Genomic DNA, 23,135 nt, shown 5'->3' on the forward strand with positions numbered 1-23,135 from the left:
AATTCCTTCCTGACATTATCAAAGATCCCACATAAAACGCCCCCCCTGGCCCTCAGCCTCTGTGGCCAGTTGCCCAGTGGTGGAAGTGGGGGCCTGTTCCATTCTCTGAGGATGGACAGTGATGAATGCTGTTTTCAAGCTGAGGCCCATGTTCTAGATCATACTTCTGATCACCAGAGGGCCCAGGGTGCTCACTGAAAAGGCTGATGCCAGGGACCCACCCTGGAGCCTATATGTGAGCTGGGACCTGAGGTTTGGCATATTAACATTCTCCTAGGGCGATCTTAGCCACCCGGATGTTTCAGAACCACTGCTCCAGCTCCTGAAATGGCTTCTTAAGAGTTACTCTTGCGCCTCCTGACCGGTTCAGCTGCCGGGAAACAGAAGCAACCCGCCACTTTGATCAGGCGCACGCTTTGAAGTGGGTTAAGGCTTCGAAAACATTTTAAACCTCCTCCTTCTGAAAACCCAGAAATGTGTTTTAAACTTCATTTTAAGTAATAAAAACATTGCTGGAATCCAGGTATAAAGAGAATTTGAGCAAAAGACGATCTACTCTCTTACCAAAAAAAAAAAAAAAAATCCCAGGAGACAACAGGTGCGCGGTAGTTGTCATAAAACACGTGCTCATCTGCCGGGTCTCAGAATGACAATGTGGGGGATTATCTCCGTTACTGCAGCCACTCCCAGTGCCACTCCCCTTAGTGACCTGCAGTTACTCCCCTGGTCCACCGACCTCTGCTCCAAACCACACATCTTCCTTGGGTTACGCATTTTCTCTGAGTCACTACTAGATGGTCTGGACAAAGCAGAAAGAACTGTGCACTGAGAGGGCCCCGAAAATACCCTGCTCCTCAGACTCGCCTCTCGTTTTCACATTCTTTTTCTCCCTAAAGAAATTTGGCATGGGCCCAGTCATCCAAGGGGGGCTCACACAAACAGGAACTGAAATCAGCCACAGGAAGTGCCTTCTGGAAGAGAGAGAGAGCATGACTGTCCATACGCGCTCCGACTTTAGGGCTTCCCAATACTTCTGCTGCAGAATAAAAAGAGAGAGAGAAAAAACGTGTTGGATAGACTTTGCCACCATCACAGAGCAGGGCAGAGCTCAGCGCCAGCCGCCGTCTGCTCCGTGAGCCAGGAGGCAGGCCCTCCGATGGTCTGGGCAGAGGAACAGCTGACTTCAGCAGGCAGAAAGGCAGCAGCTTCTAGCAGCTACAATTTAGATAGGATAATTGTGATAATTATAAAGGGCTCGAGGTCCTTGAAAAAATTATAATTTATACATATTTTAAGATTACTATTATTAGAAATTATTATCATGAGGCATAATAAGAATAATAATAAATCATCTTCCATTTACTAACCACATGGTTGGGATGAGTCAACTCAAACCCATAAAACTAAGAAAGAGAGATGCAAATAAAATCCCCACCTTGAAACTATGGGGTATTTGCTACCTGCCAAGATTCGTTTTTAATCAGCCTTGACTGCACGGTTGGTTCTGCCCCGAGCCTCACAGATACCTGACTCAGGTTCTCGAAGGGCGGCATCGCCGTCCGCACTCTCCTCCAGCAGCTCGTGCAGTGCCTGGGAGACCTGTGGGGTTTTTTGGCTTTTTTTTTAAAGATTGGCACCTGAGCTAACTTCTGTTGCCAATCTTTTTTCTTCTTCTTCTTCTTCTTCTCCCCAAAGCACCCCCGGTACACAGTTATACATTCTAGTTGCAGGTCCTTCTAGTTGTGCGAGACCTGTGTTTCTGACCCAGAGCTATGAACCTACAAATGTCTGTTATATTGATCTGTGAATGTCCGTTAAATTGAATAGCTGCCAATCCGAACGGTCCGCTGGATTTGGCATTGTCCATTAAAACAAAGCCTCTACTGTCTTTTAAATTTTCATTTTGAAAAATTTTTTAACTATAAGATTTTCCATCATATGCAAAGTAAAAGAATAATCTAATGGACACATCCTGTTTTATTTGCTCTAGCTCCCCAATTATTTTGTTTGCTGAAGTATTTTAAGGTACTTTCGTCTGTAAATACTTCAGTATGTATGTCATGGTTGGGGACATTTTCTTTAATCCTAGGCACAATAACATTATTATACCTAACAAAATTAGTGATAATTCCATAGTATTCATCTTTTAATGACATCCTGCTGGAAGGAACATAAACTGAAAGAAAAAAAAAGATTAATGGAGAAGACACAAAATTACTAAAAATGATGGTTCCGTACATACTGCAAAAGACAGAAATGTGGGCCGGCCCTGGGGCCAAGTGGTTAAGTTGGCGCACTGTGCTTCGGCGGCCCAGGGTTTCAAGGGTTTGGATCCTGGGCGCGGACATGGCACGGCTCATCAAGCCATGCTGAGGCTGCGTCCCACATGCCACAACTAGAAGGACCCACAACTAAAATATACAACTATCTACTGGGGGGATTTGGAGAGAAAAAGAAGAAGAGAAAAAAGAAGATTGGCAACAGATGTTAGCTCAAGAGCCAATCTTTAAAAAAAAAAAGAAATGTTGACGACACAGGGGTTCAAAAAGCTAAATAATTTTTACAAATGTAATGGAAATAAAAAGAGAAATGAAAGAAAAATTGCTAACCTTCACCTTTCTTTAGAAAATACAAATGTTCATGTAAAATAGAAACAGTAATCTGTGGTTACCACAATGAGTGGCTGTTCTGTTTGTTTGTTAAAAAAATCACTCAGTGCAATGTGATACAGTGGATTGTATCCTGGAACAGAATAAGAACATTAATGGAAAAATCGGTGAAATCCAAATAAAATCTGTAGTTTAAGTAATAATAATGTACTAATGTTAATTGCTCAGTTTTGACAAATGGAGCATGGCTGTGTAAGATGTTAACATTAGGGGAACCTGAAAGAAGGTACACAGGAACTCTCTGTACTACCTTTGCAACTTTTCTAGAAATCTAAAAGTATTCCAAAATAAAAAAGTTTATTTAAAGCCAAGCAAACAAAAAGCTTAAGAGTCCCCCAACTGGCTTGCAATGAAAGCTTGAGCCTTCCTTTCCCTATCTTCAGCATCGCAGGCCGTCTACGATTTAAGAAGAGTGCCCTCATGTGGGGGCCAGGAGTCAGGGCTCCTTTTGTAAGTTAGTTTTTAAACCCATGATGACAATGTGCCCAAGGGGTACAAATAACCCAAATCTTTGTAACAGAGGTCTCTCCTCACTCCCCTGAAAAGTAAAAACGAATAACATTTTATAGTGTCTTCCTCAATTCAAGAGCAAAATGTGTTCATTTTTGTATAGAAATTTCCTTTCCAAAAGCAAAATAAAGATCGCCCATAATCCTATCCCCAAAAGACAGCCTCTACCAAGTTATTGAATAGCCCTGTGAAACACACACGCACACAAATCAAATCGTGCAAATGACTTTTCTCCCTTAACACATAACGAGCATTTCACATATCCTTAAATGGTTTCTGGGAACACAATTCCAGCACCTCTGTGACCCACAGCATGTAGTATTTCAATTCACCTCATTTCTAAATGCACACTCTTTCATGCTTCTGAAATCAAGAAGCATCCTGTAGCCCCTGTCCACAGGGCCCACGGTGACTTTTCCTTTGTTCCTGAAGACTCTGAGGTGTGTCTTAGCCATTGAGGAAACAAGGTCACACTCCAGGCTTCTCTTTTAGACTATGGGAGCTGGGCCGGCCCTCAGAGACCGCATGTCCAACTCCCTCCTCTTACATTTGCGGAGAAGTGACTCCCCCAAGACTGGGGAGGTGAGACGGTGCTGGACTCAGGACCGATGATAAGGCTTTTTTCTCTTCTAATTATAAAGTTTAAGACTGGCCAGATACACACCAGCTACAATTCTCTCCTAGATTTCATTAAGTAGAGTTTCCTTTGACCTGGTACCTTCCAGACTTTAAGAAATTACACCAGATGCTGCAACATTTCATCTTTTCTATCTCCTTGGTTAATTAAGCCGTTCTAAGGCACTTACTCTGGGTCAAGCACGGTTTCACCTCCCCACGCTTTCTTTCCTCCTCTCTAATTGCCCAAACTCACCAGGCTGCACCTCCTCCCTGGGCTGCTGTGGGGACAAGGGCTGTGAGGTGGGAAAGGCTTCACAGGCCGGGAAGTGCTGTATGCAAGAAAGAGCAGGGCTTCTGCAGCAAAATGTTCCCCACCTTCTCGGTCACCCTGGGTGGTTTAACTACTCAAACCTTCCTCCGCTCAGTTCTGAACAGGCCCATCGTGAACGGGAGCAGGGAGAGAAGAATTCGGACCCACAGCGGGTGCGTTTCCTTTACAAAGATGACACACAGCTTCACTTCAGGCACATCCCAAGGTTGGAAAGAAAGGGCTGAGGCGGAGAAGCTGTGTGCATTAAAACGGTGGGCAGCAGGGGGTGGGAGCGAGACCCTCTGAACTCCAGGCACAGGAGATACAAACTGTGTTTAGACCAGATCCCAGTGGGAAAGGCCTTGGCAACCTTGGCTCCTGTTCCTGACTTTCTTTCTTTGTATGTGAGGAAGATTGGCCCTGCACTAACGTCCATTGCCAATCTTCCTCTTTTTGCTTGAGGAAGATTGGCCCTGAGCTAACATCTGTGCCAGTCTTCCTCTATTTTATGTGGGATGCCGCCACAGCGCCATAGCAGTGCTAGGTCCATGCCCGGGATCAAAACCCGCGAATCCCAGGCCGCAGAAGTGGAGTGCGCGAACTCAACCGCTACGCCACTGGGCGGCCCCTATGTTTCTAGTTTTTCTTTTAATCATTTTTCCCCCCAGTCTGATTGAGATATAACTGACATATAACATTATATATTCCTGATATTTGGGAAGAAATTTCGCTGTTCAAATGCTGCTCTGAAGAACTGAAGAAGAGGCCTAGGGAAGGACGGGAAACGAGTGCAGTCAAGTTTGATTCGGGAGCTGGGCTGCCAGATAAAACACGGGACTCCCAGTGAAACCTGAATTTCAGATAACAAGGTTTTAGCAGAGGTATGCTTATCTGAAATCCACATTTCACTGGACATCCTGTATTTTTGTCTGCTAAATCTAGCAACCTACTCAGCAGTGTAAGAAGGCTTCCTGGAGGAAGCAGAATTTAGCCAGGGCCTTGAAGGGCAGAAGGAGAAGACCAAGAGAAACCAAGGAATCCAGAGAAGGGAAAGCTGGCTGGATGCACAAAGAGGAACCTGGAGAGTTGACCCAGGGCCAGATGGTGAAGTGTCCTGGAGGTCAGGCTAAAGGGTCTGGACTTAAGCTATCAGCAGGAAGGAGCCACAGATGGCCTTAGAGCAGTGAGGCTGTGGGTTGGGCGAGTGCTGGGGAGATCTTGGGTAGCACAGCAAAGAAAGGAGGAGAGATGGGGGCAGGAGCTAGTCGGAAGCGCCTGCACTGGTCCAGGTGGAAGCAATCAGGCTCTCTCCTGGATTTAGGGGCCAGAGGAGGTTTTCTGAGAGTAGCATCCAAGCAGACACAACAGCCCAAGCTCCCGTGCCCTTGAGGTACATTAACACGTTGTGCTGGTGGCTGATGCTTTTGTTTTCCTGATGGAAGCCTTTCTGCTTATAAGAACCGGATCCGTGTGACTAACCACCACCCACCTCCTCCAGCGCTGCACTTTGACACTTAGGGTCGAGTTCCTAAGTGAGACCTTAAAGATGGCCCAGTCCACAGCTGGGGTTTCACAATGAGCAATTGTGGGAACAGTGGTCTGCTGCGGTAGAAGCTCCTTCACATTTCGACCTCGTAAGAGCCTCACCACCCTCCCTGAGGTCACCATCTCCACTTTCGGAGCAGGTGCAGAGAAATGAATGGGCGCTGCCGGTTCCGTGGCTATAGGGGCCACAGTGAGTATCTGAGCCCACTTCCGGCCCGTTTCCGCTAGGCTGCGTGTGGCCTGTTTAGTAGTCTTGCAAAGCCACAACGGCACCCCTACTGCAGCCATACAATCATTCTGTGATATAGGTAGGACGTGTCTCATGATTCCCACTCACAGAGGGAGAAACTAAAACCCAGGAAGTCTGGGGCAGGCCAAGGCCACCTGGCCAGTCAGCAAGCCCAGACAAGCCCCTGTGTCTGTCCCGCTCCTGGTCAGCGCTTTCCCCTGCACAGCCCCTTTCCGTCTGAGGGCCCAGTGCAGCTTCCTTCCTCAGCCCCACGTGACCAGCTGACTGCCCCACACATTTGGGGAAGTATTGTCTCTCACTGTCTCATGACAGGTGGTTCCACCTCTCCAGGGAGGAAACGGGTCTGGGGAGGGCAGACATCGTGTCCTGGACTTGACTTCTGGCCTTTGGTACCTACTGCAATGTTCTGGCCTCCTTCTTCAAACTTACATGTATTTTCTTCTGAAATTAGAACTTTCATAGTCTCTTTCTCTCTCTATGAATATATATAAGTCTTTTTTTTTCTTAAAAGAAGGATTTGGCTGTAAAAATGGCAAACATCCGAGGGAATCTGTCCTGTCTGCTGGTGTTGGAAGCAGGGTTTGGAGAGGGAACAAGCAGTCTTGGTTGTCAAGAGCCTGAGGCAGAGAATTAGCAGGGACACACGGGCTGGGACTTGACCCTCTTCAGACTCAGCAATCTGGGGTTTGGCTCTGTTCCTACCCTCCACACACGTACACACACGTACACACACACACAACTGCACCAGCTCTGGTCACAGTCATTCTCCAACATGCAGGCTTTGTTCCAACGACAGAAACAGCCTCCTTGCAGAATTCCCACAAAGCTTCTTATAACAGGTCTACGGCATTGTTAGCACAGAAGAAAAAAATGACTAAACACTCTTTCATCACAAAGCTGGACTCAATCTTTGCTTGTATCCCAGAGGCTAAACCAACAAACAAAAAAGGGCCTTTAAAAGGCACAGGAACAGTTTCAACGCTGGGGGAAAGTCAACCCAGTGCTTATAAGACAGGCGCTGGCTGCCCCGAAAGTGAGAAGGGCACTTTCCGGGGTGCTCTGCTCCTTCTGGGCCTGGGCCCCCACCCAGATGACGAACACAGGAACCTTCCTCCACTTCTGCTCAGTGCGCCCTCTGGAGGCTTGAGCCAGGAGTGGGGCTGCGGGGGTTGAATGGGCGAGTGAGTGAATGAACGAGTGGATCCAGTCTCTGAGAGTGTGCCACCTCGTGTAGAGATGTCTGGAGATCCACACAGCCCAAGCAAATGTCCTCTCTCCAGGGTCATGGGTCACACTGAGGCTCCGACATCACTCGTCGGGTGCCCTGATCAGCCCAGCCAGTGGACGCTTGAGGAAAGCTGGAAATAATCCAAGTTCTCCCTCCGTGCGAGCCCCCACGGCCTTATCTGTCTCTGTCCCACCCTTCTGCTGTTCTGCCATCATTGGAATGACTTGCAAATTCCAATGTTTTATCCTGTTAGACCAGGTGCTCTCCGAGAACCCAGGCAGAGCACAGGTGAGTGGAAAGACCCCTGGAGAGAGAGTTAGTTTTCTCATCGGTAAAGCGGGAGTGATGGATAATAAGCGTGGTCCTGCACACCTTCCCGGGGAAGAGTGCCTGCCGAGGCAGTGGGGGGTAACCACGGGGCTTTCAGAGCCAGTGGAGCTGTGTCCACATCCCAGGTCAGCCACCTATTCTTAATAATGTTTTCTTGGGCAAGTTACCTAAACTCACTGACTCTCAGTCCCCTCTTCTGGAAAACAAGAATAACCAAGGTGCCTGCCTCAGGGCTGTCGAGAGGATTCAATGAACAGTGCTGGTAAAGCATAGAACATATGGTGCCTGGCCCATGGCACGCACACAGTCACTGTTAGCAATGAGTCCTGTGATTCTTATTAAGGGATTTAAAAACACTCCGTGAGCTAGAGTGCCGTGGATGCAGCGCACGGTTGGGGCACCTCCCCCAGCACTGCAGGAAGCAGGTGTTCAAAACAGTTGGTACGTGTCCCCAAGACACGGACATAAAACCGCCATCTGAGAGTTAAGTTACAGAGTCATAAAGGACCACAGAAGACATGAACACATCACCTTAACGACACAGAGTGGCTCCCAGGCTCCCAGGCCTGCACAGCGGGAGCTGGAAAGCATTCTCTTCTGGACCCAAGGGGTCAAGCAGAAGCAGAGGTGGTCAGCAACAGACAGGGACAACACGAGGTGGCTGAGGGCACAGAAGCCCACCTCAGGGAGTCCAAGGGGGACAGTGGGGGTGGGGCAGCCCCAGAGTGGGGACAGATGCCCCAGGTATCTCATTCCAATGCCAAGAAATATTTAAACTGTGCAACCTGGGAGCAAGAGAAGGCACAGACCAGAGGAGGTGACGCCCCAGGGCCCAGCCTCCAGCCATATGCTCTGGTCCCTTGGGCGTGTGGTCCGGAGGAGTGAGGCGAGGAGCAGACTCTCGACTGTGACCAATTTAACAAGTGTTGTCCACCTTGTGAGGTGGGTTCAGCCCAGCCCATCTGTCCTCCTGCATCCTTCTTTTAAATTCCCACCCTCAGAAAACGTTTGCTGAACGAGTGACCGCACGGGCCTGTGAAGCGAGGAGTGACACTCATCGGCTAAAAGACACCTTCTCGCTCACCTTCAGCCACAAAGGAACCAGGACCTTTCAGGAATATTGCTCCAAAAAACAGGCGAGGCTGTCAAGCCTGCAGAAGCCAGTCCTTGGGAGGCAGCTGCTGGTTGGTGGCCTTGTGGGTTAATTTTAATTTTCTTCTTGACATTTTCCAAATTTTCCATAATAAACAGGTGTTACTTTTAAGAACAGAAAATACAGGTTCGCAGAAGGCCCAACGGACCACACACCTGACAAAAGCTTTGCTGTCTGCTGTTCACACATTAAACAGTCTGTATGGGACCTGTGCCACCCCGTTGACCTGCCAGTGTATGTGTTTGTTGAAATCCTAAGGCGATGTCCCTCCAGGCCGCGGTGGCCCTGTCATTTGGAGTAGTGTGTATGTTTCAGGGAGTGCAGCTGGAGGACTGTCCTGGGGAGAGGTCTAGGGGTGAGCTGGGGCAGCTGCTTCTGAAAATATATTCCTTTTAACATGGGCAAAAGCCTTCATCTCCATTTGCCTAATTTAAGAGTGTGACCCTGTCCCCTTGGAATTTATATATGTAGTTTTAAAAAATGTCTAAAACGAGAGAGACAATAGAAGAGGGGAATTCAACAGGGGGAGAGCAGGAACTACAAAACACGGAAATGGCCCAAACCAGCCACAAAAATAAATTTCCGAATTTTTCAAGGTCACTGTCCAATCCTTACCTCAACTGAGGGTGGGTGACAACAGTCGGCCTTGTTTCCACAGAGCTCTCCTGGGCCCTCCCTGACTCACCGACTTAACTGACCCCTCTCCTCAGTGAACACTTTGCTGTCAGGCTCATTCTATTCCCTCCCGCCTTAGAGCTCTGCCAAGTCTGCTGGTTCCAGGCTGCCAAGCCACGTGCCTTGGGTGTCCTACATATCCCGAGACTGGATCCAAGAAATAAACAACACCCAATGACATGGGGATACGCAGACCCCAAATGGTCCTTGGTCTGGTGCAGAATTTCTCATTCAAAACCCAGCTCTCCATGACCAGCTGTGTTCCAGGATGGAGGGACAGAGAAAAGTGAAGGTAGCCCAGGCTGATTTTGAAAGCTGGAGCAGCATGGCAGAGGAGACAGGCCCCGACAGCTCACCAGGCTACATGGCAGACAATGGAAGTTGTGTAAGAGAGGTGTATGCTCTGGGCACACAAGGGAAGGAGCCATTAATCTCTGGGGTGCGTGTGTGTGTAGGGGGGTGATTTCACACAGGAGGTGGCATCTGGGTAGGATTCTGACACATGGAAACTGGGCTGGAGAAAACCCTAGAAGGAAAGGCCCAGAGGCCTGGGGACAGGGGAACAGTCCACAGCCAGGGTGGACCTTTAGATGAGGGCAGTGGAGGGGCACGAGGCTGGCGCAGGCGTGAAAGGTCTGGAACCTCACACTAAGGAATCTGGACTTTACCCCATAGATCAATGGCTCTGGGTCTTCAAATTTCAGGGTCTGCTATGGGTTCACCAAATTTGAGGGACTTACTCAGGATGGCTAACTTATTATTTTGCCAAAAAAAGCCACTAAAACCAAAACCAAAACCTGAATGCCAACATCCACTTACTATTGTTATCATTTCATCAAAGGGCATTTTAACACCAAAATAGTAAGAGAAGACAAACCCAGAATGAAAGACAGTCGTTCTCCCCTCAAAAAGACTGTTGACCCCCTTCTGCTGACACCACATGTCCACTACACTGTCCTTGTTCTCATTTTCCACAGACAAAGGAAACTTCCTCCTAGAACGGGGCTGGAGACACAGCTGTGGGACCAACAGGACAGCTCAGCCCTGAGAGTTACACTAGTTTGTGACATGTGTTTTGTTCACAGATCCAAAAACTCAAAATGAGGTAAAGTTTATGAAAGTACCAGGCATTGTTTATGACCCCGACAGCGCCATAGGGTGGAGCTGGTGCCCCTTGGGGAGAAGAAATGTTTCCATGGTCAAATGGGTTTGGGAAACACCGAGACGCTTTCAAAGTTAATTATTCATGCGTTTATTTCTGTAATACTTGAATGTGCAAGTGGTTCTTCAAGACCGCACTGCAATATGCAGTGTTTCTCTGACTAATGTGACCGTGGAAACCTCTCTCTGCAGGGACAGGACGGGGAAACCCCTCCAGCGGCTGCGGGAGCCCGCAGATGCCCATTGATTATTCAGCAGGCGGGAGGCTAGCGGCGGCTCAGCGAGCAGCAGGGCGCGCCCCGAGGAGGACCAGCAAGCACTGGTAAAGGAGGACGCCCATGCACCCGCCGGCAGGCGACAGCGTGTACCTCGAGGTCGGAGTTGATGGAGGACACCTCGGAGGAGCTGCTGGAGGACACGCGGGCCCGGATGACCTGAACGGGAGGGTACGAGGGGGGCTCCGGCAGGGACGCGTCTCCGGTGCTCGTCTGACCGTCGCCGGGCAGCCTGGTGGCGCTGCAGCCTGCCTGCAAGGTGTGTGGGAAACGGCGGGCGGGGAGACTGAGTTGACTTCTTTCTTTCTGAATGGTCAAAGCATGCACGTACTCCAGTATTCAAAAGGTAATCCTGCCTGGCCTCCTTTGTAGGGATGTCCCCGGGGCTCAGATGTAAATACCCCCGACAGCTACTTGTACTGGACCCCACATCATGAATGGCTCCAGCCGTGGATGGGGTGAGCACACAGTTTCACGTGAAAGTCGGCTGGACAGGCGGAGAAAGTCCGCAAAGGCGACAAGGGCAGCGCTCTGGGCGGCCCCTGAGCGGGGTCGGGGAGGCGAGGAGGCAGAGGGCTCCCAGCAACAGCAGTCCCAGAGTCTATATAAACTCCCCAGGGCCTGACCACACCCGAGTCAACAGAGAAAATGGAGTTTACAAATGCTCCAAGCCACCCACGCCACGGCGCCAGGGCCCTCGGCCCCCCAGCGCAGCTCCGACCCAGGCTGCATCTCTTGGACAATTTCTCCTTAGGGTGGTGGCTCAGGAGGGGAGGCTGGGAAGATGAGGGAGCCCCGTGCCGCTCTTGTTGCCCACTTCTACGTGGCTGTCCCAACAGGACTTCTATCAATACACATGGCAACAGGGTCCCTTCTGCACCACAACCTTGCCGGTGGGGACATTCTCACGAAAAAAAGAAAAAAATTGCTAACGAGCAGGCATGAAATGGCAGCACAGAGAACATGTTCTCTTTATAAAAGCTCAGGTCCCAGAAGCAGAAAGACAGTATGAAACCAATTTCTACGATTTTCTAACTACAGGATCTTGGGCAACTGACTTACCCTCTCTGTGCCTCAATTTTAAAACAACAAAATTATTAATAAATGATAATAACAGAAATAATAAGAGCATCTACTTCATAGGGTTGTTACGAGAATTTGGGTTAATAATAATTTTAAAAAGCAACTATTTGTGAACCCTTGGTGCCAGCCATTATGTCAAGTAAGAAGCAGTATTTCATAGGGGTTATGGGTACATACTCGGCAGATAAAGGTCTGAATTCTGATTCTACCACTGACAAACTGTGTGACCCGGAGCAAGGTGCTTAACCTCTCTGTGCCCCAGTTTCCTTATCTGTAAAATGAGGATAATATGTCAGGGGTTGGCTGCCAGGCTTAAAAGAGTTAATCTATGTGAAGCACATGGACCAATACTCCAGCCCACAATAAGCACCATGGAAGCGATGGCTGTTAGTATTTACCCTCAGTAAACAGAGTACCAGGGGAATGGAAGCCCTAGAGCTGAGGGAGGATTCCTCCCCAGGCTGGACAGGGAGCTCCAGGCTCCCTCTCGCCCTCTGGTGGACACAAAAGGAAGAAATCGAGCGGAAGTATTTGCTCAGAAAAGTGCTGGCGGGCCCCCAGCGGAAGAGAACGGAGGAGGACCCACTCTGCCTTCACGGAGTCTGTTCTCCAGCAGGCATCCCCTCAAGATTCAGGTCCTGGAAGGGCTAAAGCGAATGCAACTTTTGCACTATTATTTCTCAGAAGTTCCACGATTTAAAAATTCCTAGTGCACAGCTTTGGTCGGAGGCTGCCAGGGCTCCCCCATCGCCCACCCACGTACCCTCCGGTCGGAAGAAGGGCTTCCTGGCCGCCGGGGGCTGTTCCTTCTGAAAGCAGGCTCTGAATCTCTCTGAACCTCTCTGACACCTCACTCAGGGTTCTCGGCACCACTTCCCGAGGAAGAGCAACAACAAAGCGTAAAACCTCTCTCTGGGGCCCAGGCTCTCCCTGAGCGCCGGTGTGTCCCGCGGGCACCTCGGCGGGGCCTCTCCCGGTGGACTCCGTGTTCCAACACCTTTACGGGGAGCCCGTGACCGACAGGCCAGCGTCCATGCAAACAAGCCAGGAGGAGACAAAGTTTATACCCCAGCAGGAGACAGACAGCAAACAAAGGCAAAGGAGCGATAAGAGCTTCTCAGAGCATTTAAAAAGGTAATAAATCAATCTGACAGACGGGTGGAGGCCACTTTGAATGGGTGGTCAGGGAAGGTTGTCGGAGAAAGGAACATTGAAGACAAGAAAGAGGCAGCCGTGTAAAAAAAAAAAAATCAAGAGGAAGAGCTTTCTAGGCAGAGGAATGGAGAGAAATGCTGTGCAGCTGCAGAGGAGAGAAGAGCGGAAGCGAATGGAAACAGGGAGGTGGTGGTGATGGGCTGGTGGGGTCTTGGAAGTCTGTCTAAGGAGTTTGGGTTTTATTCTGCCTGAAATGAGAAGGCAGAAGAGTGTTTTAAACAAAAGAGAGCCAAGATGTAATTTACATTTGTATGAGATGCTTCTGGCCGCTGGACGCAGATGGAGCAGTGGGACAAGAATAGCACTGAAGAGCAAAACCAGTTAGGCGGCTGCTGGGTCTATTTTAAAAGTATTTACAAGACTCCCAAGGGATGGGATGGGCATGGGTGTGTAGTGAGGGGAAGAGAGGAATTTGGGGCTTGACCAGCTGCACAGACAGCGGTGTCGTTTACTGAGATGAGGCAGATGGGGAGAGGAGCGGGTCTGGGCATGGACGTCCAGGATTGTTTTGGACACGGCAAGTGTGAGATGCCATGTGGCGTCGCCAAGGCTGGAATTGAGGGAGAGGAACAGGATGGAGACTCACTCTGGGGAAACCAGCAAGAGCTGTCTTGAGAGCGCTGGGACGATGGGACTGGGAGAGTGTACCAAGAGAAGGGAGACCTCCAGGGGCAGAGCTGGGGGCGCTGCAACCTTAAAGTCCAGCTCACCAGGAGGAGCCAGCAGCCGTGATGGGGAAAGGAGACCTGTGAGGGAGGCAGGAGAGTGAGGGCCCCCGAAATCAGAAGAAGCTAGTGGCCAAGTGAGGGGAATCCCAACTAGGACAGAAACGACTGCAGGATTTAGCCACTTGGAGGTCACTGGTAACCTTGACAAGAACAGTCTTAGTGGGACAACAGAGTGGACTGCTTGTCACCTCTTTCCCTCTTTTCTCCAGCCCTCTTCCTCCTGAGGACCCCCCACGTGCAGGCCAGACCTTGGGGGTTATCTGGAGCCCTCGGTCTCCCTCACCCCACATCCTCACGCTCCCCCACACTCTCCCTCCAACTCTCCACTCCATCTCTGCATCTCCATCTGCCCCAGCCTTCGTTCAGGCCACCCCACCTCTTTCCTGGACTTATGACTGTCCCTCACTGACCGCCTTGCTTCTAATCTCCTCTCCCCTAGTCTGCCTCCTAACCTTGCCTGAGTGATGGCTCTAAAATGCCTGTCTGACCCTGAGTCTCTAGTCCTGAAGCCTCCTGGACTCCCAGGACCCTCAGAATGATGGTTCAGCCTCCATGGTATGATGATCTCATCCTTGCCTCCTTTCCACTCTGTCATCTCCCAAACTCCCCTCCATCGATCCCTCTACTGAGGCCTTGGGGAACTCCTTCCTCTTCTTACATGCCTCCCTGCCTCATCCTGCCCATCCTGCAGCTAAACTGTCACCTCCTCCAGGAAGCCTTCCATGACTACTTCCCACCTTCTGGACACGGGGCTGTGGCCACTCACCTGCTGCACTGGCTCGATGGTCAGCTCCATGTAGGGACTGATGGCTGCCATCATCCTGAGTGACTTGCAGCGCGGTAGTGTGGTGAGAGGCACCCAATCTGTATTCTTTCAAGTGGACACGGGAAGACAGAAAGGAGAATTCTTCAAGTTAGGAGACATTTTCTAAAACAAGGTTCTGTTTTCTTCAAAAGAACCCCTACAGTATTTTGTCTGTTCTTTTAGGGCACAGCTCACTTTCTGCTTCCTATACGATACATCTTATTTCTCTCTTTGAGGTCACAGTAGGTCAGTGGTTCCCAAACTTTGTGCACAGTGCAATCACCGGGCATCTAAAAAACAAAACAAAACAACTGATGTTTACCTCTCACCCCCAGAAATTCTGATTTAATTGGTGAGTGATATGACCTGGGCATGGGAGAGCTTAAAAGTCTCCAGATGATTCTAACATACGGCAGAGTCTGGGAACCACTGCAGTAGGCGCTACATAAATGCTTTGTAAAGCAGCACTTCTCAACTTTAGCGTGCATCAGAAGCACCCAGTGGACTTACTAAAATATACATCGCTGGACCCGCACCTCAGTTCCCAATTCTGTAGATCTGGGTACAGCTCTAGAATCTGCATTTCCAACAAGTTCCCAGGCGATGCTGGTCCAGGGACCACACTTTGAGAACCACTGTTGTCAGGGCCTGCTAAAGAGCTTGCAAAGGCTTCTCCTTCCTTCTTCAGAATGCTAAGACACAGAGTTCTCTCTCAATATTTTAGCTCCCTTTGGGATATAATTTCCTAAGAGTTTCCAGAATGGAATGAAAATAACCTCCCATGATAGCCTTCATGGGAACTTGGATCTTTGGTCCAAGCACCTGTATAAACCCTTTGACCTTGGTCATGGGCACCACTATCTTCTTAGGCCTAGAACATACAGAAGAGTAGTTTTCCTTTTGATCTGTCCCAATGCCCCTGTGGCCTCCTGACTCCCCTGCACCCCATCCCAGCCAGCGGGCCCGGTTCACTCACTGTCTCATTTCCACTCTCTGAGAGAGGAAACTAAGGCGGTGAGGAGCCCAGATAAGAGGTGAGAATTCTTCCTCAAAAAATTATCTTAGGGGCCGGCCCAGTGGCACAGCGGTTAAGTTCCAGGTTCCGCTTCTCGGCGGCCCGGGGTTCACTGGTTCCGATCCCCGGTGTGGACATGGCACCACTTGGCACGCCATGCTGTGGTGGGCGTCCCACGTATAAAGTAGAGGAAGATGGGCACGGATGTGAGCTCAAGGCCAGTCTTCCTCAGCAAAAAGAGGAGGATTGGCAGTAGTTAGCTCAGGGCTAGTCTTCCTCAAAAAAAAAAATGATCTTAGAAAAGAGGAAGCTGCTTTGTGATCAAGTCCGTACAAGGACTTGATGAGGTACTGTCTTGGTTATTTGAAACCAAGGACTTCTGACAACGACAAATCGCCTCAGTTAGGATAAGTTCTGGCTACTGATAGAGGTCACTGACTAAATCAGTCAAAGAAGGAGACACGCACGGTTACCCCAGACATACTAACTCTTAACTGGTGGTACGACTAATTATAAATGGTGGATGTTACTGTCAACGATGCTTATAAAGATCAGCTTTTTAGCAATATCATCTAAAAAAAAAAGCCATGTTAGTGGTGGCAATGATGATGTCAAAGATGCATGTGAAAATGAGAATACGTTTTTATGCAATATAAGGGCAAAAATCGCATTATTTCTAAATTAATATATTAACTTATGTGTTATGTGAATTTAAATACATATATGAGTAAGTAAATTGCTAAATAGCATAAGTGGCCATTTGACTCATCTACATTGCTAAGCATATATTAAAGTTTATTAAGTGATCAAAAAACTCTTTAAAAAATGTTGTAATGGGGAGAATGGAGGATCCTATTTATTCAGGGCACCCTTAGTGTTAAAAAACAGTGGTTTTTTTTTTAAAGTGACCAACTAGCCAAGCTCGGAGGGACCCCCAGAATTCCCAGGCCTGGCCCTAGCCAGGCTCGCTGCCCGCTCTGCTTGCAAACACATAGGTGGGACCAGCGGTTTTCCAGTGATGAGACCTTGCCTCGTTCCTCGCCTCCTCGTTTTCTTGCTCTTTCTCTGCACAGGTCAAAAGGGCTTGGGTGTCAGGGCTCCCTCTGGCTTCGGAGGTGAATCCTAAGGCCCTCCTCATCTTGCTCTTCATCACGCAGGAAAGGAAAATGATCTGAGAAGTGGCGTTAAGGCCCAAAGATTCACAGCGCTTCAACCGCCCAGTGCTGCGTCACCTCTGCACCCCACGGGCCCCACCCCAGGCTCTCTCCCTCCCTAATATTATCCTGCCTGGTCAACTCTAGAACAGACATGAGCTCATTCGAGGACAGGGCCACCTCTCTAAGTTCCCCCACCCTCGAGAACCCAGCCCCCAGCACCCCCCTGCCTCTGACAAGCACTTAGTAAATGCTGTTGAATAAAAGCATTTTGAAAAACATCTTTGAAGGGCATGGCTTACAGGGACAGGAGCGGTAGTGGGTTGGATAGCGTCCCCCCAAAATTCATGTCTACTTGGAACCTCAGAATGTGACCTGATTTGGAAATAGGGTTTTTGCTGATATAATTAGTTAAGATGAGGTCCTAGTGGATTAGGATGCACCCTAAATCCCATGACTGGTGTCCTTATAAGAAGAGGACACCCAGAGGTACACAGAGGGAAGAAGACCATGTGAAGACGGAGGCAGAAATTAAAGTTAGGCAGCCACAAGGCAAGGAACACCAGGAGCCACCCGAGGCTGGAAGAGGCAATGGGAGACTCTCCCCTGGAGCCTCCGGAGAGAGCGCGGCCCTGCCTCGATTTCAGATGTCTGGCCTCCAGGACTGCGAGAGAGCAAATTTCTCTTGTTTTAAGCCATCCAGTTTATGATAATTTGTACGGCAGCCCTAGGAAACGAACACAGTACACGAGAACATCGTAGTTTCTGAACTACATATGCTAAATCGACATGCACACACTATCACCACCTTGGCAGAGCTGTCACCCACTGCCTGCATCTCTGCCCGCCCAGTGCCTGCATCTCTGCCTGCCCACTGCCTGCATCTCTGCCCGCCCAGTGCCTGCATCTCTGCCCACTCACTGCCTGCATCTCTGCCCGCCCACTGTCTGAGCCTAGCCTGCCCTTGAGGCTCATGCCAAGGTCACTGGGGTGTCACGCATCAGCCAACACCGCCCAGGGAAGCAGGAAGGTGCTCAGCAGTCACTGACGAAGGGCAGCTCTTGTCAGCTTTCCTCTCTGCTTCCCAGCCCAGGCTCCAGCACCAAAGAGAACAGGGGGCAACGATCACCCCCACATGGCAGGTCCACTTGCAAAGCCCTTTCCCAGCCTTGAGAGGGAACAAGGCAAAGATGAGGAAAACAGGTTCGCAGAGGCTGGGGACCGACCCAGGCCGAGCAGACCCCAGACTGGACCTGGCTCTTCTGATCCAGGGCCAGGAGCCTCACACTCCCCTTTGTTGTTTCACAGAGCTCCAGCCAGGAGATAATTCTTACTATTCTTTTTTTAAAAGGAAACAAAGTACAAAATTACAAATTGCTGTTGTGTCTGCCTGCTCCAGGCTTCAAACCACCTCCTGGGCCGCTGGGAGAGAGTTCCATCCAGTAAGAGGAAAGGGGGATGGGGGGTGGGTGGGCAGGAAGGAGATGAGACACAGGCAGTCAAGCCCCCTGGGCCTGGGTGGATACAGCAAGGTCCAGCGAGGCACGGCCGAGGGAGGTCAGGAACCAGGGAGTGGCCCGAAGCAGGTACTCAGGCCGCCGGTCATGGGCCACGATGGCTGAAGCGTAGAGGAGGCCAGCCAGGGCCGACAGGAGCCGGGTCCACAGGTGGATGGAGGGAAACGTCCTACCCCGGCACTGGGCAGAGAGAGGAGGGGGCTGGGCGGGGAGGAACACTACACCCACTGCAGGTCCCTGGGAGCTGGATTCTAAGACCCAGGCCCCTGGTGGCACAGCAGGTTGGAGGGCAAACCTTCTGCCCATGGTCAGTCCACAAGGGTGCTGCTTCTGTTGGGCTTCCAGCTTTTGCTCAAGCCACTTACTTTAACTGATGAACTCCTATTCATCCCTCAGAACCTGGCTTAAGCTCAACTCTGGGAAACCTTTGGTTACCATCTCTACCCTAAGTGGAGTGAGTAACTCCCTCTTCCGGGTCCCATTGCACAGTATACATCCCTCCAGTGGACTGCGTTTCACCCAGATCATGACTTAGCTCCTTACACATGTGTCTGCCCAACAGACAGAGGGCTCCCAAGGGCAGGGCTGGGGTCCTCACCATCTCAGGGCCCCTGGCCCCTGGCCCCTGGCCCCAGGTCGGGGCTCGTGAATGTCAGCTGGGAGAATGTGAGGGAGCTGTGAAGAATTAGGACTGAATTACAAAGAGCCAAGGCTCAGCTCTCTCTTCTTGGGACCATCAGTTCTGAACAAGGCCAAATGGGGAAGGTCAGGAAAATTACACGTAACGTTCTGGAAACTTTGAAGCCAAGGGTATATTTTTGGAGAATGAGTAATGGAAATATTGATTGAAACAAAAGAAAACATATAATATTTATATGTAAGTATTGTTTATGGGTATGAAGTCACTTTATATATACATTTATATGTATATACACAAATAGATATATGATCACATAGTATATTTAAATTAATATATAAATATAAATTATATTATTTGTATCTATAATGAGTTTGCTCATTAGATGACCATATTTAGAGATAATATAGGCCTTGGCTAGGGAATGGAAAAAATTCAAGGGAAAAGGGCATGTTTTGGACAATTTTCCCCATTTTAATTAACTCCCCCCAAAATGCCTCAAGAGAGTTACATTTCCCTCTGTATTTCTTCTACTTTTGTTCCCAGGTCTCCCTGCTTCTCCTGCCATCCCTTAAGCGAGACAGCACCCAGGCCAGGGAGGGGGTGGGCGGCCCCCCGCCCCATCAGCCCTTCCGCCCCACAGAGCCCAGGAAGCATCTTCATGCCAGTCAGCCCTGCTATGGCGAGAAGCCTTGGGGTCCCTCAGTCTACCCATCCTCATTTTACAGAGGATACTGATGGCCAGAGAGGGGAGGTGATGTGCAGGGTGGGGCTGGGCCCTGGGCCTCCTGCCCCTTGGCTTTGTTCTTGCCGCTCCTCTGGGTGGGTGGAAGCTGGAGCCCTCTGCTCTCACCCCCGTGCCAGCTCACTCATGGCTCACTCACACTGCCCAACCACTTCCAAACCCAGTGTCCCTCCAGGGCCTAGAGCGCTCTATTTGCCTGCCAGTCTGGACACACAGTAGGTGCTTAATAACTGCTTGAAGAATGGAACTGGCTCGGTGACTCAGGATATGGCAGGACTTTCTCCAGCACAGCCAGGCCTTATCCAGCAGGTCAGGACAGAACGCTGGGGGCCGAGCGAGCCTGTGGCTGCCTAGCAAAGCCGTGCTGGGGCTGGAAGCAGGCCACACCTCCGACAGCTCCCGCAGCAGCCAGGTGCTGTCAGCACGATGTTTCACTGCTCAGCGGGAGTCTAACAGCCCTTGTCCTGTTCAAGGGCTCACTCCTGGGAGAACGTGAACTTTTCCCACCAAAGCCACCCAGCCATTCCACTCCTCAGTGCCCCCATGAGGGGTAAATTAGGAGCAGCTCCTAGGGGATCCAGGGTCTGAGACATTGCTGGCTAGGCTTTCCAGAACACCCCAAACTCTGTTGAGTTTCTCCTTAATAAGGAGACCGGACCCTGGGCCCTTCTTCATGAGACCAGAGACACTCAGGGCTGGAAGCCTCTCAGAGATTGTCCAGCCTAATCCCAATGCAATCTCACTTTCTCCTCCTGCCAAGGAGGCATCAGGCTTGAATGCCTCCTGTGATGGGGAGCCCACTACCTCCCAAGGCAGGAATAACAGTACTGATGGCACTCAACATGCCAGGCACTTGCAAAATGTCTAACCCAAGAAGTTCTTCCTTTACTGAATGGGGAGTAGCCCTCCCAATACCGTCTTGGTTATTGGTTCTGGTCCTGGTCTTGGTTCTGTTCTCTGAGAGTGCAGAGGAGAGGCTGTTCCTTCTGCCCCAGGACAGCCCTCGTGACTCCTGCATCCGTGAGCTTCCTTTCTTCCAGGCCAGATTAAGTCACTCATTCAGAAGTGTTTGCTGGCACCTACCATGGGCAGGCCCCAAGCACCCGGAATACAGTGGGAATAAAACAGACAAGGCCGCTGCTCTCACGGTACTAATGTTCCGCTGGGGACCAGGCAGCCACTTGGTAAATAAGTGAAGGAGCTAATTTCAGGTTGTGACAAATACTAAGAAGAAAATGAAGCAGCGTGAGGGACACCGTGGTGGGGTTGGCCCAGGGCTGTTGGAGGTGGGGTGGTGTTATGGGTTGAATTGTCTCCCCCAAACCCCCAGAGCCTGTGAACGTGGCCTTATTTGAAAAAAGGGTCTTTGCAGATGATCAAGTAAAGAGGAGGTCATTAGGGTGGGCCCTAATCCAGTACGACTGTGTCCTTCTACAAAGGGGAAAGGTGGACAGAAACACCTGCAGAGGGAAGGCCATGGGATGTGACACACGGGGAGACTGGAGTCATGCTGCCACCTGCCAGGGACCTCCCAGAAGCCGGGAGAGAGGCCTGGAGCAGACCCATCCCTAGTGCCTTCTGAGGGAGCACGGCCCTGCTGACACCTTGATTGCAGACTTCCGGCCTCCAGAACCATGAGACAGTACATTTCTGCTGTTCAGAGTTTGGGATAGCTTCTTATGGCAGCCACAGGAAACTAACACAGATGGCCAGGGCACTGCACCAGTTCCTTTGAAGATCTTCACGTGACCTGGCAGCTTCCCAGCCCCCGTGCCACCCTGGAGTCCCCCCAGGGGCCGCTGAACCGAGTGCAGTGCTCGCCACCCTCCTCTGCCGTGATCTGGGGACAGCACCTTCGCCGGTGAGGCCTCATGTCCCATGAGGTTTCCGGCTGTCACAGCACAGGCAGGAGCTTCCCACACATGATCAACTCCACACCTGCCATCCCCGAGTCCTGTTCTCCTGGAACTGCTAGTAAACGATGCTCTTGGGCAAGTGATTGTTTTTAGACTAACTGATGGGCCCATGATTTCCGGTGTTGGGCCTGGCATCATTCCCGTCAGCAAGGCCCTCCCGGCAGAGTTTTCACACGTCCCCAGTATCTTGCTCTTCAGCGGGGACTTTCCTGCTTCAGTGGCTTTTCCCACGTGCTCTCTTCTTTCCCTCATTTCTGCCTCCTCAAAGCCCACCTTCCCTTCGGAGCCAACCTGAGGCTCTCCAGTGCCCCACCGCCTGGCAGTGTGAAAGTCTTCATCCTCGCTCATTTGAATAGCGTAGGAGCCTTTCCTCCTTCTTCCAAGACCTCAAACTTTTGACTCCATCTTTCTGAGAGCATTAAAATAGCCTGCATTACATTTCTGTGTCTTCCATGAGACTGAGCTCCCCCAGGGCAAACATGGCGTCTGAGCATCTGTACCCCCACAGGACGGGCCACACAGGGCTTCCCTCACGCCACATGCTTGGAAAATACATGCCAACACGATGCTCTCGAATACACAGAGCCCCAGTGGCTGCTTGATTCTCGCCTCTAAAACCTCCTCATTCCATAATGGGACAGCTGTTCATCCAAGCCCAGGGCCTTTTCCCCCAGAGCTTGCTTTTCATTTGCTACAAGAAATGGAGAGAATGCAGTGGGCTCTCCCCCCGTGAGAGGCTCTAGTGGCCTCAGGACCTCCCCTGGGCCAGCTGCCCACTAGACACACACACACAGGGTGACACCACCCCTCTGCCCGGGTGACCTGGAGCTTCAAGGATGCTCCCAGATGCCCTAAGACCTGCCACAGTGGCCCATAGTCCCAGCCTCAACCCCGGGCTCACGATTCTGGAGAGCGGGGGGATCCGGGAGGCCCAGGAGCCGAGGGCGGCGATGCCACCCAGCAGGTAGCCGAGGATTTCGGTGTTGTCCTGTGGGGACAGTGATGCACTCAGCACCCGGAGGAGACCACCCACGTGTCCCAGACCTGTCCTTTCCTGCTTTTAGTATGTTCCTCCCAACAGCAGCAAAGCCTAACCCTGCTCCCCCCAGGGCATTGCTGGGACTGTGAGGGGGGACAGGACTCTCACTCCCCCACGGCCCCCAGGGCTGGCTCGGCCTCACCTGCAGAAAGCTTCCCAGGAGCCTCCGCTGCGGCCCTCGGATGAGGCCTGATGCCTTCGGGACAGCGGCCCAGAGGGCCCAGCCAGGGCCCAGACTCAGCGGCAGGGCCAGGGCAAATAGGCTGGCCCTGAGCCGCCGCTTCCTCTTCCTCTCCCGGGAGCCCCGACCTGCAACAGACACCAAGAGCCCACAGTGCGCCTGGGATCTTGAGCTCGACAGACAGGTGCATGGGAAGAAGTGGTGTCAACCCAGCCCCGAGGCCAGAACCACTCCCATCATGTTCTACAGGCCACGTCCTCCAGCCTTCAAGGCCCTGTGGTTGTGCCACCTTTCTGGAAAAGTCTCTCCTCCTCCCTCCCATCTTCCCCCAACACGACTGGCGCTGTTCTCCTTCCTCGGCCCTCAAAGCGTTTTA

The 23,135-nt window shown here is 50.9% G+C and overlaps 1 protein-coding gene across 9 annotated transcripts in view; it reads right to left on the reverse strand.

Annotated features, from left to right (window-relative positions):
- Positions 1-23,135, reverse strand: part of TMEM44 (transmembrane protein 44) — a 37,004-nt gene that overhangs the window by 8,033 nt on the left and 5,836 nt on the right. For 2 of the 9 annotated variants that reach the window (XM_070242720.1, XM_070242719.1), the window contains exons 4-10: positions 22,721-22,887; positions 22,441-22,527; positions 18,251-18,421; positions 16,601-16,741; positions 14,751-14,845; positions 14,517-14,621; positions 10,818-10,976 (exon numbers count right to left, since the gene is read on the reverse strand). In XM_070242720.1, the coding sequence (XP_070098821.1) occupies positions 14,567-14,621; positions 14,751-14,845; positions 16,601-16,741; positions 18,251-18,421; positions 22,441-22,527; positions 22,721-22,887 (716 nt within the window). In that variant the 3' untranslated portion in view covers positions 10,818-10,976; positions 14,517-14,566. Of the gene's footprint in view, positions 1-564; positions 1,037-10,817; positions 10,977-13,303; positions 13,769-14,516; positions 14,622-14,750; positions 14,846-16,600; positions 16,742-18,250; positions 18,422-22,440; positions 22,528-22,720; positions 22,888-23,135 lie in introns of those variants that run through there. The other 7 variants (XM_070242717.1, XM_023623525.2, XM_070242718.1 and 4 more) reach the window with 6 other exon arrangements.

Source organism: Equus caballus, chromosome 19 (genome assembly GCF_041296265.1).
Source record: "Equus caballus isolate H_3958 breed thoroughbred chromosome 19, TB-T2T, whole genome shotgun sequence".
In the NCBI taxonomy this organism is placed as follows: Eukaryota; Metazoa; Chordata; class Mammalia; order Perissodactyla; family Equidae; genus Equus; species Equus caballus.